Source organism: Giraffa tippelskirchi, chromosome X (assembly GCF_054371585.1).
Source record: "Giraffa tippelskirchi isolate mGirTip1 chromosome X, T2T-mGirTip1v1.2.pri, whole genome shotgun sequence".
Classification (NCBI taxonomy): domain Eukaryota; kingdom Metazoa; phylum Chordata; class Mammalia; order Artiodactyla; family Giraffidae; genus Giraffa; species Giraffa tippelskirchi.
In genome coordinates this window covers 4,954,535-4,970,187 of record NC_137289.1, presented here as the reverse complement: position 1 = coordinate 4,970,187, position 15,653 = coordinate 4,954,535, and the positions used below count along the sequence as shown (strand labels likewise).

Below are 15,653 nucleotides of genomic sequence, written 5' to 3'. Positions count from 1 at the left end.
CTTTACCATTGCTCTCTTGATCTTTGTTCAAACTCATACAGTTGACTCTTAAACTGGTTGCCCCAATTAACCATCCATTTCTCTAAGCATTACCTTGCTATAAGACAGACCTGATCACGTTAACACTTGCTCAGAAAATTCTGGAGGCCCATCAGCTGGCTCCATCTATCTCCTTAGACCGGTGTCCTTCGGGTCTTTAAGTGCTTACAACTCCTGGCTCACTCTGCGTTCTTGGCCTTGACTCCCACCATTGCCTGTGTCTAGCCTTCCCTGCCCACTTTTCCTCTCCTGTCCCACTCTTACAGCTCCTAAGGCTCAGGTACCATCCCCCTGCCAGAAAGCTTTCCCCCAGGACTTTGGTCTCCCACCTTGCCTGTTTCTTCTGTAGAAAAGCTGAGGAGGAGGTGGCTGTAAAGTGCTAAGCTTGGGTATGGAGCAGCCCAAGGGATACTCCTGGGGGAGACTGACCTCTTTTCTGAGGGCTCTGGGTGACCATGGCCATGGCAGTCCCAGGAGGAGAGAGACCGTGTCTTTTTCATCCAGGTCTCATGAAGCCTCACAAGCCATGTGCTCCACACCAAGGATCAGTCTTTCGATGAGTGCACCCATGGGGGTGGCCAGGGTGAGCGGCCAGCCCTTGTCCACAGTTCAGGAGCACTTAGGTTTGATTTTGTTATAGGCGTGTTGCCAACTGTTCTCGTGGACTTCCATGGCTGGCTCGATGGAGCACCAGCGGAATCAGCATGGGGACCCTTATCCTATCAGGCAGGATCCTCAGCCTGGAGCCGTGTCACCATCTAACATTGTGAGCTTTTTTGGTTTCTTTTGTTTTTGGTGGGGAGTATTTGTAGTCTGACTGTGTTGCCTCAGAGCCGGAGCAGCTGGCTCAGAGAGAGAATCCTTAATGCTCAGGGTCTTGAAAGTCCACCCCCCAACACAGCTGATTCCCTAGGTGGGGCTGGGGAAAGGGCTTGGGAGAAGGAGCACGTGGCTGAGCTTCCTGAGGCCAAGAGGGACACCCGTGACCTCTGCCAAGCCCAAGGGGCTATGACCACTGCTAGGGGCCGCCTTCCGGGCCCCTGCTGCCTGAGGCTGAGTGTGCTACCTAGTTCTTCCCTCCTGTTTCTCCTCGTGGTTCTCAGAGGTAGAGGCTGTTAGCATTCCCTTTAAAGCTGAGAAAACTGAGGCACAGAGAAGTCCCCAGAGTTGCCTGCAGTCACACAGCCAGTCAGGACCAGAGCAGGGAGTGTGGCTGCAGAGGCCACATTCATAACCCCACGCGCGGGAGCCTGGCCTATCCTGCCTCACCCTCCTCACTGCTGCCTCGTCCACAAAGCAGGTGTGATGATAGGTTGTTAGAGGAGTAAACGTGTTCATTCAGTGCATCTAAAGCACTGCCAACAGATGCTTGCTGTCGCTATGACTGTCTCCTAGGCCTGAGTCTCCAGATCTGGTTCTCTTTGTTGGGGCTATGTTCCTTCTCGTGGCCTTTCCACATTGAATTAGAGTCCTAAGAATTCAGTGCTGGTCCCATGAGCAGGAGAAGCTGGCAGAAAGGAATAGGTGAGTGTTTAGCATGGTCATCTGCAGGACGGGCAGGAAGTCCATGCTTCTTGCTCCCACCATGGTGGACTTGGCCATGCTTTACTACCACCCAAGCCAAGCCTCAGAAAACACTCCTGTCCTCCTCTTTGGCGTTGACTAGCTCATCACACCTCTGTGGGTGGTAGCAGGAGGACTGGGCATTCGTTTTTATCCAGATCATAGTTGCCTTAAGGAGTAGTTTCTAAATGGAACGTGAGAAAGCAACTCTCAAGTCAGCAGAAATGCCAAATCCAGTTGTTGATAGGAGCGCGTTCTTATTTGCAGACTAGTCTCACTCAATTTGGGGGATTCCACTTTACCAGCTAAGTGAGTGATCCAATTCCAATGGACTGCTTGCTTGCACTGGAGGTAAAAGGTAAATGCTATCTGGTATCAGGGCAGCGGGTAAGCGTGGCAGAGGCACTGGAGATAGTCGGACTGGGGTTCCAGTCCAGACACAATTACTGTGTGGACAGTGTGCCAGGAGCAATGTCACTTAAGCCCTCTGAGCCTCAGCTGTACCTGGTCAAAGGACTGGGCTTCATCTTGATGGCCTTGGAAGACAGGAGATGCTGAACCGAGCATGCTTGGGGTACAGCCTGGCCCACACTCTGCAGCTCAGCAGGGCCAGCCCAGGCTCCCAGACTTGGGTCTCGGAGCCCTGGGATCGGATGCGTTTCTAAATTCAGAACTTTAGGGACTTAAGAAAGATAATATGCTGCATATGCCAAATATCACACAACCCTCTGGTGGAATCTGGGGCAGCATTTTATTATTTTTGCAGAGAAATAAGAATATTTATCTGAGCCCAGGTCAAGTTTTGCTTCCAAATAAAAATTTTGGCACCAAATTTACAAAAACGGAATAAGCTTTCAGAGCTTTTGGCCTTGAAATTACAGATAAGGGATGTGGACCTACGATTTCTAAGGGAAGGACTTTGGAGTCAAGACACACAGCCCTGGTGTGTTGAATTTCAATGGCCCTAAATCTCCTCACTGCATTCCCCACCCTACTCCCAAGGCTGGGTGATTTCTCTGTTTTTAAAGGAAGTAAAGCAAAATGAAATTTGTTTCGATAATTTCATGCCCCTTCTCACTGAAAACTATTGAAGATGCCTTAGGGCATTGTGAAAATCGGAGTTTGGACTTCAGTTTTACCATCAAGCCACTGGAGGATGGCACTAACATTTACTCAAAGACAAAACAGTTCTGTCCAGGAGATGGGAGTTGTGCTCTGGAAGACTCAGAATGGCAAGAGGCAGCAGGAGCACCCTGGGTGCACACGGGCTTGCAGAGCTGGATGGGTAGCATCTCAGGGAGGAAGGATGTAGATGGTGGCCAGTTGGAATAAGAACAAAATGCCTGAAATCTGATCTTGAGGCAGGCCGAGGCAACCGAGGGAAAGGGGGCAGCTGCAGAGAAATAGACCACAGAGGCCCGTGATATGGTTTGTATAGATTTTGAGAGGGGACCCGATCCTGCCTTGGCGAAGGCTAGACAAGCCCTTGCCTGGGTCTGTTACGCTTTCTGTCTTTAACTCCAAGCTGCACATCTCTGGCACTCAGGCAGCGGTGAGCCCCCAGAAGTGGTGGAGGCCGTGGGCTCATGAGGAGAACTGCCATCCGCCCTCCTAGAGGGGCTAGGCCTGGGAGGGGGCTCTGGGCACCTTGGTCTGAAATAGGACCTAGAGGAAGCTCTCTTGTCACCCTCACTTTTGGGTCCCTCTTGTCCTTGGAATGAGACAGCTCAGAGCCAGGACCATCGTGGCCTTGACCCTTGGGTCTTGGCAGGAGGCAGACCAGGGGCTGGGCTTGAGGCCTGGATGACTGGGATCCAAATCCTGGCTCTGCCACTTCTTTGGCCTGCTCTATCCCCGCTCTGGGCCTCAGTCTCCCCATCTGTGAAATGGAGATGCTAGTATACCTATCGAATGGGGTTGCTGGGAGTGTTCAATGCAATGAGGTCAGCGTGCTCGGCACGGGCCTGGCACACGATCATCCTCTACCAATGTTAGCTCTGTTGAAAGTTCTGGAAATTAAGAATACCTCTCTGGCTTCAGGGGTGGGTACTGGCTTGCAGAGGAGGCGTGGGGAGTGCCCTCCTAGTGTGGGTGTCAGGGAGGACATTTATCAGGTGGCTGAGGAGCAGCCAAGGAGTGGACACGGACTGGTGACCCCACAAAAGAGTCAGTAGCTTCCTGAGCACCCTGGCCAGTGGGGAGGGGACAGTGCTGGCCCTTCTCCCTCCAAGCAGAGATGGCAGGAATGCTGGGAGCCAGGCAGAGGTGGCACCATCCCCACGTGGGTGCTGAGTAACAAAGGGACCACAGGATGACTTTAGGCGGGCAGAGGAGGAGTCAGGAGTGCCCGTTTCTGCCTGTACCAGCTGGGCCCCAACCCTGCCGCCTGTGGCCCAGGGGCCACCTGGAGCATCTAGATGCAGAGGGCCCACTGCTGATAGGCCGACAGAATGGATGGGAAGGTGAGTAAGGGCCAGCTTTGCGCTGCAAATGGCAATCTTTCCCTTCACCCTGCGACCGCCCACTGAAAACCAAAATTATAAAACCAGGTTAGTTAGACTGAGAGACTTCCCTACTCTTGTCAGAGGGACAGCGGCTCCATTTTCCACTGGAGGCAGGTGGTCAGAGAGATGGTAGCGAGTGAGTCTGCTCCTAGCCTGTATGTCATTCATGACCCTCCAAAAGCACGCGACTACTACCTTGCCAAAATACCCGACCCCCTTGGAGTCAGATGTACCAAACATTGTCGAGGAAGGGCCTATGATCTTGCGCTGGAAGTCTTTTTTTTCACCTGCTTCCGTTAATTCTGCCGTTTTGAGGCTAAGAGGCGGGACAACACCCCCCATGTTATGAGAAATGTTTCTGTGCATTTGTCTCTTATTAATTCTGGTGAAAAGCATCACAGATTTTGTTTCAAGGGTTAATCCTGCTGAAATGCAAAAGGGAAGCCTCTAGGGGAAGCTTTGGGCTGCAGTGAGCAAGGAGTGGGGCAGGTAAGTCAGATTTCAAAGAGTCCCTGGGTTGGAGCCGGGCCTCACCTTCTCTACCAGAGATAAGGGCATCTGACTGAACAAGCATCTTTATTTTATATTTAAGCACGATTGTATGTACAAGCTTAGTGTTTCCTTTCTTTTTAAAAATTGGACAGCAAAGAACTGTTTAGTTTAGGGAAACAGTTTTTAGCTGCTTTGGGAAGAAATAAAGTTAGACACAGTGTAATATCGATTTTGATAATTTAGGGACTGACATCTCCATTTTGAACAAATTTTGCTTTAACCACTCTCAATCGCCAGGAAAGTCCATTTTGGAAAACACTCAGAATTTGGTACTAATGTTATCAAAAATTGTATGTTTTTTCAGTTTCTTTTTGATTTCTAAGTACCATTAATGGTCCTCCACCTCACAGCACACCTCACAAGTCCTTTTATTTTAAAATTAATTAATTTATTTTAATTGGAGGCTAATTACAATATTGTAGTGGTTTTTGCCATACTTTTGACATGAATCAGCCAAGGGTGTACATGTGCCCCCCCCATCCTGAACCCTCCTCCCACCTCCCTCCCCATCCCATCCCTCTGGGTTGTCCCAGCACACCAGCTTTGAGTGCCCTGTTTCATGCATTGAACTTGGACTGGTGATCTATTTCACATATGTTAATACACATGTTCCAACGCTATTCTCTCCAATCATCCCACCCTCTCCTTCTCCCACAGAGTCCAAAAGTCTGTTCTTTATATCTATGTCTCTTTTGCTGTCTCACATATAGGGTCATCATTACTATCTTTATAAATTCCATGTGTATGCGTTAGTATACTATATTGGTGTTTTTCTTTCTGACTTACTTCACTCTGTGTAATAGGCTCCAGTTTCATCCACCTCATTAGAACTGATTCAAATATGTTTTTTAATAGCTGAGTAATATTCCATTGTGTATACGTACCACAGCTTTCTTATCCATTCGTCTGCCGATGGACATCTAGGTTGCTTCCATGTCCTAGCCATTGTAAACAGTGCTGCGATGAACATTGGGGAACATGTGTCTCTTTCAATTCTGATTTCCTTGGTGTATATGCCCAGCAGTGGGATTGCTGGGTCATATAGCAGTTCTATTTCCAGTTTTTAAGGAATCTCCACACTGTTCTCCATAGCGGCTGTACTAGTGTGCATTCCCACCAACAGTGTAAGAGGATTCCCTTTTCTCTGCACCCTCATCAGCATTTATTGTTTGTAGACTTTAGGATAGCAGCAATTCTGACTGGTGTGAAATGGTACCTCACTGTGATTTTGATTTGCATTTCTCTAATAATGAGTGATGTTGAGCATCTTTTCATGTGTTTGTTAGCCATCTGTGTGTCTTCTTTGGAGAAATGTCTGTTTAGTTCTTTGCTCCATTTTTTGATTGGGTCATTTATTTTTCTGGAATTGAGCTGCATGAGCTGCTTATATATTTTTGAGGTTAATTCTTTGTCAGTTGCTTCATTTGCTATTATTTTCTCCCATTCTGAAGGCTGTCTTTTCACCTGGCTTATAGTTGCCTTTGTTATGCAAAAACTTTTAAGTTTAATTAGTTCCCATATGTTTATTTTTGCTTTTATTTCCATTACTCTGGGAGGTGGGTCATAGAGGTTCCTGCTGTGATTTATGTCAGAGAGTGTTTTGCCTATGTTTTCCTCTAGGAGTTTTATAGTTTCTGGTCTTACATGTAGATCTTTGATCCATTTTGAGTTTATTTTTGTGTATGGTGTTAGAAAGTGTTCTAGTTTCATTCTTTTACAAGTGGTTGACCAGTTTTCCCAGCACCACTTGTTAAAGAGATTGTCTTTTCTCCATTGTATATTCTTGCCTCTTTTGTCAAAGATAGGGTGTCCATAGGTGCATGGATTTATCTCTGGGCTTTCTATTTTGTTCCATTGATCTATACTTCTGTCTTTGTGCCAGCACCATACTGTCTTGATGACTGAAGCTTTGTAGTATAGTCTGAAGTCAGGCAGGTTGATTCCTCCAGGTCCATTCTTCTTTCTCAAGATTGCTTTGGCTATTCGAGGTTTTTTGTATTTCCCTACAAATTGTGAAATTATTTGTTCTAGTTCTGTGAAAAATACCTTTTTTAGCTTGATAGGGATTGCATTGAATCTATAGATTGCTTTGGGTAGTATATTCATTTTCACTTTATTGATTCTTCCAATCCATGAACATGGTATATTTCTCCATCTATTTGTGTCCTCTTTGATTTCTTTCATCAGTGTTTTATAGTTTTATATATATATATATATATATATATATATATATATATATATTTAGGTAGCTTATTCCTAAGTATTTTATTCTTTTCATTGCAATGGTGAATGGAATTGTTTCCTTAATTTCTCTGTTTTCTCAGTGTTAGTGTATAGGAATGCAAGGGATTTCTGTGTGTTAATTTTATATCCTGCAACTTTACTATATTCATTGGATTAGCTCTAGTAATTTTCTGGTGATGTCTTTAGGGTTTTCTGTATAGAGGATCATGTCATCTGCAAACAGTGAGAGTTTTACTTCTTGTTTTCCAATCTGGATTCCTTTTATTTCTTTTTCTTCTCTGATTGCTGTGGCTAAAACTACCAAAACTATGTTGAATAGTAGTGGTGAGAGTGGGCACCCTTGTCTTATTCCTGAGTTTAGGGGAACTAAACTGTTCTGTTTCAGTTTTTCTCCATTGAGGATAACGTTTGCTGTGGGTTTATCATATATGGCTTTTATTATGTTGAGGTATGTTCCTTTTATGCCTGGTTTTTGGAGGGTTTTTATCATAAGTGGATGTTGAATTTTGTCAAAGGCTTTCTCTGCATCTCTTAAGATAATCATATGGTTTTTATCTTTCAATTTGTTAATGTGATGTATCACATTGATTGACTTGTGAATATTGAAGAATCCTTGCATCCCTGCGATAAAGCCCACTTGGTCATGATGTGTGATCTTTTTAATATGTTGTTGGATTCTGTTTGCTAGAATATTTTTGAGGATTTTTACATCTATGTTCATCAGTGATAATGGCCTGTAGTTTTCTTTTTTTGTGGCATCTTTGTCTGGTTTTGGTATTATGGTGATGGTGGCCTCATAGAATGAGTTTGGAAGTTTACCTTCCTCTGCAATTTTCTGGAAGAGTTTGAGTAGGATATGTGTTAGCTCTTCTCTAAATTTTTGGTAGAATTCACCTGTGAAGCCGTCTGGTCCTGGGATTTTGTTTGCTGGAAGATTTCTGATTACAGTTTTGATTTCCATGTTTGTGATGGATCTGTTAAGATTTTTTATTTCTTCCTGGTTCAGTTTTAGAAAGTTATCCTTTTCTAAGAATTTGTCCACTACTTCCAAGTTGTCCATTTTATAGTCATATAGTTGCTGATAGTAGTCTTTTATGATCCTTTGTATTTCTGTGTTGTCTGTTGTGATTTTTCCATTTTCATTTCTAATTTTGTTGATTCGATTCTTCTCCCTTTTTTTCTTGATGAGTCTGGCTAATGGTTTGTGTATTTTATTTATCTTCTCAAAGTACCAGCTTTTAGTTTTGTTGATTTTTGCTATAGTCTCCTTTGTTGCTTTTGCATTTATTTCTGCCCTAATTTTTATGATTTCTTTCCTTCTACTAACCCTGGGGTTCTTCATTTCTTCTTTTTCTAGTTACTTTAGTTATAAAGTTAGGTTATTTATTTGATTTTTCTCTTGTTTCTTGAGGTAAGCTTGTATTGCTATGAACCTTCCCCTTAGCACTGCTTTTAATGAATCCCATAGGTTTAGGTTGTTGTGTTTTCATTTTCATTTGTTTCTATGCATATTTTGATTTCTTCTGTGATTTGTTGGTTATTGAGAAGCGTGTTGTTTAGCCTCCATATGTTTGTATTTTTAATAGTTTTTTTTTCCTGTAGTTGACATCTAATTTTACTGCATTGTGATCAGAAAAGATGCTTGGAATGATTTCAGTCTTTTTGAATTTACCAAGGCTAGGTTTATGGCCCAGGATGTGATCTATCCTGGAGAATGTTCCAATTGCACTTGAGAAAAAAGATGAAATTCATTGTTTTGGAGCGAAATGCCCTACAGATATCAATTAGGTATAACTGGTCCATTGTATCATTTAACGTTTTTCTTTCCTTGCTAATTTTCTGTATTGTTGATCTATCCATAGGTGTGAGTGGGGTGTTAAAGTCCCCCACTATTATTGTGTTATTGTTAATTTCCCCTTTCATACTTGTTAGCATTTGCCTTACATATTGCAGTGCTCCTATGTTGGGTGCATATGTATTATAACTGTTAAATCTTCTTCTTGGATTGATCCTTTGCTCATTATGTAGTGTCCTTCTTTGTCTCTTTTCACGGCCTTTATTTCAAAAAATCTATTTTATATGATATGAATATTGCTACTCCTGCTTTCTTTTGGTCTCCATTTGCATGAAATATCTTTTAAGTCTGTATGTGTCCCTTGGTTTGAGGTCAGTCTCTTGTAGACAGCATACATAGGGCTCTTGTTTTTGTATCCATTCAGCCACTCTTTATCTTTTGGTTGGGGCATTCAACTCATTTAAATTTAAGGTAATTATTGATAAGTATGATTCCATTGCCAAAAGCAGGCGTTTTAAATCAAGCTTCTTTTCTGTGGGAACCTGGAGAATGAGTGACATGTCACATTGCAATGAGGCATCATTACATTTTGCCCCTGGAATAATCATTACTCACTGAGGTCAACACCAGAATTTACAGGAATGCAAAATGCACCTCCCCCCCAGTTCTGATGCCTCTTTAATGGCAATCACTAGCCTTAATTTTTAATTGCTTAACAATTGACTCATGAAAGCTAGAAAGGCAACAATTTTCAGAAACCTGCTGTGATGTTGCTGTTTGGCTTTTTGTTTGTTTGTTTTCTCTTAACATGCCTGAAAAGCAGTGAACTCGACTGAAGTCAGAGTGCCCCAAATGAGGTGTTTTAAAAGTGAAGTATATAATTTTTTAATACTGTTTCATTGAAATACCTGTGTATTTGTCATTGTAGGGCAAGGAAAGGAATCTGATTTCAGCTTTGAAAGAGTCATAAAGAGGACAGAAAAAAATCATTGGGTTGTTTTCCTTTAAACTGTAACTCCTTATGAATATCTATTAATACAAACCCAAAATGTAGACCACCTCACAGAGAGGCCATCCACTTCCACACCTAAAACGGATTTGAAAGTGAAGTGCTCAGCTATTGTTATGACCGCGAATGAAAAGTTTGCAAAATAGAAAAACTGTCTAGGGCAGATGGCGAGTCACAGTGGATTTGCCCCATTCAGCTGTGGCCCTAATGCCTATAGCCAGCATTGTCGCTGAGGGCAGGATGGCACCAGAGGTGCATTGTGGGTCAGAGGTGTGACCCAGCAGGCGAGCAAAGGATGTGCCTAACGGGCTCTACTGCATCCCTGTCCCTCCTTCCTGTGCCCTCCCCAGCTTCCTTCTCTCAAATCCATTAATGGCCCCATAGCCATTAATAGCTGTTTCCATCACCCCAGCTTTATGGAAACCTCTCCTGAGTCTGTTTGTCCTTTGGGAGTTGTCAAATCCTACAACCTGGGCCCACAGGGCAAAGTGACGTTGTGTGTATGCTCCAGCCTGGCAGCTTCGAGTGTGAAGGGGGCACCAGATGGCGGAACACAGTGAACCCAGCCTGCCCCTGCCCCACCCCACCCCCAGAGAAAGTTTCTGCTGCTTCCAAAGGAGTCAGTCAGAAAAGTTTAGGTTTTGATTTGATCTTGTGAATTATGCCCACAATGGCAAGCACTGCCTTGTTGTTGGATGTGGGCTTATCTTGTTAGCCCCTCCCTTCAAAAGCAGTGAGGTTGTTGAAAGCTAAAAGCAATGTAAAGGTCAAAGAGATCACATCTCCACCCCAGGCCCACATGCGTGGCAGTCCTGAGCACCCATGCAGTGCCCTGAGCAGAGTCTTCCTTGGCTCCTGACTCCCAATGGAATAACAGCTTCTAAGACAGAGGGTGGCAGAAAGAGGTAGCATTTCTCCATTTCTTCCATCCTTTGGTCCTTCTCCCAATGTTAACCGAGTTTCATGTTAGATTAGAAATTGGACCGCATGGACTCACACAGCTGATAGACCTTGACTCAGTGATGGAATGCTAGATACACAGGAAAAAGGGAAGTGGGAAATCTAGGAGATGCTCACAAAGCCCTGAGAGATGCATAACCCTACATCAGAAATTACTCCAACTCTTGCTTTGCTTTTGGGAGCTTTGCAGTTGAAGCTAAACATGCAAGTTCTGTCTGACCTTTTCCTCCTGTCACATGCTACCATACTTGGCCAGTTTTGAGCAGAGGAATTGAGCAGAGTTGTGGGAACCCAGAGTTCTCTACAGGTCTATATCTGGGTAGCATATGAAGACTATTTGCCAAGCCAGCCAATTCAGAAGGCTAGTTAGATGAATGGCAGATACTCCTTATTTGCCATTTTGAGTAATGATCATTTATTTCCGTGTGACAAGGCTTTGAAAGGTGTGGGAGGCCCCCAACCCTCCTTGAGTGGGAATAAGTAGGGGCAACTCCATGACGTTTCCCTCTACCAGGCAGCATTTTTAAAGCTGAGTGCTCAAAAATGCTAACAGTCAAAGCTCTCAAATATCGCTTTCTAGTTTCATGTTGTCAAAAAACAAAATCTTGACACCCATTAGGGTGGCTATTATATCCTTTGTAGAAATGATCTTAGTGGGCTTTCGTTTTGATTTCTTTTTGTCATTTGACAGCTATATTGTTAACTTCTTTTATTTTCTTGATTCACTTTTTATTTGTAAGTGTCTTCCTTAGTAGAATAATTACATCACAGAGATTCCTTCCTGTCACCCTCCAGAAAGATCTCCTGATCCCCACTCTTGCTGTATTTAGCTGTTAGAGTTTGAGATGGGTACAGATCAGAGGAGCAGAACGAGGTGGAAAAGGGTAGCCTTTGGCAATGGCCTTGACCCTGTCAATTCCCTCAGAACTCATAGAGATCCAGCATCTTACAGATCTGCTCTGCCTGGCTCTTTCCTCTGCCACCAATGGTCAGTATCTCTCTTCCGAGCTCTGTAGTTACCCCACCAATCATATTGGACCAGGGATCGAGAAAGACAATGAACCCTCCTCCTAGAGCCATCAGCATCCAAGTCAACAACACCTCTTACAGGCTTTTAATTTTTTGTGTATGGCTATTACCTCTGAAATTGAAGTTCAACTTTCTGGTATATTCTTGGACTTTTTAAGAGATTTAAAAATTTAGGAGCTCAGTGCCAATAATTGCTTTTAGGAGGTAGCACTGCTTATTTACTGTAGATGAATTCCAGTTTGGATTGTCAATTATTTTCATCACAGAAACCCACAAAGTACAATACATATTCGAGTTTGCATCAGAATTGATTTTGATCCAGGAATTCTTAATGTTGTTAAGATAGATTATTGCTACTAAAATGTGGATCATATGCAACTGATGCAAAATAAAGGATTTAAAAGCTTGAGCGCCACACTTGAGATGTGAATGACGCACCCAAGATTGCAATTTGGGGATCCACATTCAGTGTGTTTGCTGAATCATGTTGTACAGACAGCTGAGGGATGCTGGAATTTTCTTTAGATGAACTGGTCTGTGGATAAAGAAAGATGACACAAGGCTGAGTCGGGTTCCACAGGCCCCAGGCTTCGTTGTTAGAGATGAGCTATCCCCCAGAGCATAATGCAGACCTTGTGAAGGGCAGAGGGGCCAAGCTAGCGCTTAGGATATACTGAGTCACAAGTAGCAGGAAATGATAAAGGGAACTGACTGAGTCCTATAAGTGCAAGTCCAGCACTTGGGCAGACTTCTATAGTGTCCCCAGAGATGCTGTTTCCTGCCTGGTGCCTCTCTGGCCTTCTGGAGCATTGGCTTCGTCCTGAGGCCAGCTCCCCCTTGTGGGCACACGGGTAGCCCTCAGCAAGTCCAGGGGCTACAAGCTCCCTCCTTCCCTCTTCCAGGGGATCATAAGAGAGAGTTGCTTCTAGAAGCTTTGTCAGAAGAGCACAGAAGCATCTTTCCCAGAAAGCCCCTGGTACGTCAGGCACAGTGGCCTGTGTTGGTCCCATATCCACTATGCTGCTTCATGTAAGTGGCTCTCAATGGCTCTCCAACCCTGGTTGGAGCCATATTCCCAAAGCACTTGTTCAATGTAGGGCAAGTGAGGCTGCCTGAAGGGAAACTGCTGAGAATAGGAGGACTAGGTGCTGGCCAAGTCACTGTATTTATACCTTCCCTCCTTCCCTTGCATGTGCCTCCTGAAATGCTCCGTCCTCCTGAAAACCTATGTTCTTCCTCCCCAAAGGGATTCAGTTTGGTCAGAGTGTAGCTTCTTGTGTTCCGGGGAACCCTGGCCATAACACTCACTTTGGCAAAGAAAGAGCAGAGGTATAGGAAAGGGGGGAAAAAACAGCTCCTGTGTGGAAAGGGGGAGTTGGAAAGTAGCACATGGGAGTCACTGGCCCAGCATCCACGTTACATCATGCTGGACAGAGTTAGCAAGGCTGGACCTCAGCTCAAGGGATTCTTGTTTCTCTGTTTCTCTGGCTGGACCTCAGCTCAAGGGATTCTTGTTTCTCTTGTTTCAACTGAGAGGGTTGAATTGAAGCAGTAGTTCTTTCTTGAGTGTCCTGGAGTGTTTGTGATAGTACAAAGTCCTGGGCTCTGATTCGTTAGGTCTGAGTGGGACCCAGAAGTATACATTTCTATCAGGTTTCCAGAGGCTGCTGCTGCTGCTGCTGCTGTCCCAAGGACCCCCACTTTGAGAACCTCTGGTGTAGATGAGTCCCACAGGCCCTTCTCATTCTGACATGAAACAAACACACTGATAGGCCTCAGCATCCCTGGAAACTGCAGCCAAAGCTTTCACACCTCCTGCCTGCACTCTGGGAAACCTGGTACCTGGGAACTAGGCATCTCCTTCCCAGGCACCCTGGGCCTCCTCTCTCCAGATAGCAGCCCACCTCCCCATTTTCCCATGCCCAGAGTTTGGAGATAAGCATCTAGGGGAAGGCAGTGGAAGCCCCTGCAGCTCACGGCATTCCCCACCCAGCAGGGCCTAGAGAGCTGGTCTGGGTGAAGCCCCACATTTTCCCTCTGCTGTGGTGTGTAAATCTAATGAGACCTTGGGATGCCTGGCCCCGAGGAATATCTTAGTCTCTTAACTCCTAGCTCAGACTCTGGGCTCATGAACTCTGTATCTTGAAGCAAGCAGGTGGCTCCAAATCAGGGAATGAAATGTGAACTTCATATATTCTTTATCCCCAATGTTCTAATTCTCTATTATTGAATATAAATTTATAATGAAATTAAAACAAACCCACAATTTATTTATTTAGAGAAGACAGATTGTTTATTACAGATGAAGTGTACAAACTTGACTAGACATACACCCTGCAGATGTTGACTTTGAAGACTGTGCTTGTATTTGATGTCACTGATGAATCCATTCTCCTCCTACGAGCACACATCAAAAAGGATATCTGGGGACTTCCCTGGTGGTCCAGTGGTTAAGAATCCACCTTGAGATACAGGAGATGCAGATTCCATCCCTGGTCAGGGAACTAGGATCCCACATGCCTCGGGGCAACTAAGCCCTCGAGTCATAACTGGAGAGCCCACACACAGCAATGAAGATCCAGGGAAGCCCCCCAAAAAGGATATCTGTCTGTCCAGGCATAGTAGTAGATTATGCTTGTGCTTACCTTTTTGATTCCCAGAGGTAGCTGCAAGGAGACAGAACAGGTCAGAAGAAAACAGAAGGTGAGGCGTTCGGTTAAAGGAAAGCAGAGAAGGATGCCCCCTCCCAGGCCAGTAGGAAAGGAAGAAAACCTGATAGGTTGCTGTGCGATAGGGACAGCAGGAAGGCTGACTTGTCATTGGAATACCTACTTGTGCATCTATATGGTCAAAATCTTGGGGGAAAGAAGGCAGAGACCAAATCATGAACCGTGGAATGGTTGGCATTCCTGGCAAGAATTCACCAGGCTACCCCCGAAGCGTGCTGAACTGGGTCTTTATGGTCTTGACCCTGTCCTCTTCAACAGTGACTGGAACATCTCTGGATAGAACTGGGATTGGCAGCAGAAAAAAAAAAAAAAAGACCTAAATTCCAAAGCGACTTTTTTAACCTCTAAATAATGATACTTTTACATGAACTTGAGTTGTTCCCTTGACATAACACCATATTTTTTTACTTACATGAGTCCTGGGGTTTTTTTGTTGTTTGTTTTAAAATCTATATGATACATACAAATCTTTGATGGGAACTTTGTCTTTTTTCAATATGTTTTAAGATCTTTTGATTACAAGAATAATATATTCTCTTTGTAGTAAACTTGGAAAATGCAGAAAAGTGCAGCAACAACACAAACCCCATGAGATAGCAAAATATATAAATATAAAGGGACTTCCCTATAGCTCAGATGATAAAGAATCTGCCTGCAATGCAAGAGACCCGGGTTTGATCCCTGAGTCAGGAAGATCCCCTGGAGAAGGAAATGGCAGCCTACTCCAGTATTCTTGCCTGGAGAGTCCCATGGAGAGAGGAGCTTGGTGGGCTACAGTCTATGGGGTTGCAAAGAGTCGGACACAACTAAGCAACTAACACACACACCATAAATATAAAAGATATAAATAAGCCAGGAATAACCATTGCTAGCATGCTAGAATACAGTAGCTCATTATTTTTTTTTCTATGCCAAAATATATATTTCACATGACTGGCATCAAGCTGCATATGTAACTTTTTCCTTTTATTGTGAAATATGGCATAGATACCGAAAAGTGTGCAAGGCCTAGATGAACAGTTGAAAGAAAAAATGTGGTCAAAGCTATGTTTTTTCCAGTAGTTATGTACATACGTGAGAGTTGGACCACAAAGAAGTCTGAGCACCAAAGAATTGATGCTTTCAAACTGTGGCACTGGAGAAGACTCTTGAGAGTCCCTTGGACAGTAAGGATATCAAACCAGTCATTCCTAAAGGAAATCAACCCTGAGTATTCATTGGAAAGACTG

The 15,653-nt window shown here is 44.2% G+C and overlaps 1 protein-coding gene across 19 annotated transcripts in view; it reads left to right on the top strand.

Moving 5' to 3' along the window:
* Positions 1-15,653, top strand: part of MAMLD1 (mastermind like domain containing 1) — a 113,525-nt gene that overhangs the window by 79,413 nt on the left and 18,459 nt on the right. For 10 of the 19 annotated variants that reach the window (XM_081564646.1, XM_081564639.1, XM_081564647.1 and 7 more), the window contains one exon: positions 680-805. The exons of the other annotated variants lie outside the window; for them this stretch is intronic. In XM_081564646.1, the coding sequence (XP_081420772.1) occupies positions 680-805 (126 nt within the window). The remainder of the gene's footprint in view (positions 1-679; positions 806-15,653) is intronic. 19 annotated transcript variants of the gene reach the window in all.